Source organism: Gavialis gangeticus, unplaced genomic scaffold, assembly GCF_001723915.1.
Source record: "Gavialis gangeticus isolate Ggan-Ray unplaced genomic scaffold, GavGan_comp1, whole genome shotgun sequence".
NCBI lineage: Eukaryota > Metazoa > Chordata > Crocodylia > Gavialidae > Gavialis > Gavialis gangeticus.
In genome coordinates, this window is record NW_017728997.1 from 21,110,813 (window position 1) to 21,111,777 (window position 965).

The following is a 965-nucleotide window of genomic DNA, read 5'->3' on the forward strand; positions in this document are numbered from 1 at the left end:
AGTAAGCCTCCTTTTTGGCAAGGAGACATTCCCGGATGTTTTTAGTGAGCCATGGAGGCTTATATGCTCTCCTGCCCCCTTTGACCCTCCTGGGGATTACCTTCCTCTGGGCTTGGAGGATCGTCTCCTTAAAGAGTGACCACTCCCCTTGGACACCTGGCTCCCCTCCCCTCTGAGACTTCAGCGCTTCTCCAACTATCTTCCTTAGCTTGTTGAAGTTCGCCCTCCTAAAGTCTAGGGCCACCACCTGACTGCTTGCCTTTGCTACCTTGCGCTGAATGGTGAATTCTAGCAGGCAGTGGTCACTGTCGCCCAGGGGGTCAAGCACCTTAAAAAGGAATTTGCTTGTGTTTAGTTTGGCGTCACATTTCTGCTATATAAGGAGCAAAATATTACTAACAGCAACTCTCATGATCTCTATCTAGCACCACAGATCAGAATCCCCTGCCATTCCCCAGCTCATGCTATGAGATTACATCATTAGATTTGTACTTTGCCAAGAGACTTACTGCTTACGATTCTTACTTGAAATGGCTCCGGAGCTGCAGGTTTCTTGGGACAGGATTGAACGTGTATGGGACAAAGCTGACATGCTGTAGGAATTCTGTCCTGATGGATTTTAGGGAAGGGATTGGCCTGGCTGGCAGTTGAGACTCTTTTTCCTGATGTGCTTTCAGTGCTATTATACTCTCTGCTAGAGATTCTATGGAGAAAGCATAATTATTATATTGCATTAGATATCATGAATTTATTTTCAATTTCCCTTAAGCAAAACACACAGCTGCTGAATTTCCCCCATTCCTGACTTAGATGGTGGGGAAGGGGTGTATGACTTGCCCTGGTGTAATTCCATCAGAGACAGCAGGGTCACACCAGATGTGCACTGGTGTAATGGGGAACAGAATGCATCCACCTCCATTTGTACTAATTTTATGACTATTTTTAAGCACCATTATTTGCACTCT

At 45.7% G+C, this 965-nt stretch overlaps 1 protein-coding gene across 1 annotated transcript in view; it reads right to left on the reverse strand.

The window, feature by feature from the left end:
• Positions 1–699, reverse strand: part of CFAP100 (cilia and flagella associated protein 100) — a 23,993-nt gene extending 23,294 nt beyond the window's left edge. Inside the window, exon 1 of the mRNA XM_019504923.1 lies at positions 526–699. Coding sequence (XP_019360468.1) covers positions 526–592 — 67 coding nt within the window. The 5' untranslated portion in view covers positions 593–699. The remainder of the gene's footprint in view (positions 1–525) is intronic.
• Between the last annotated feature and the right edge of the window lie 266 nt (positions 700–965).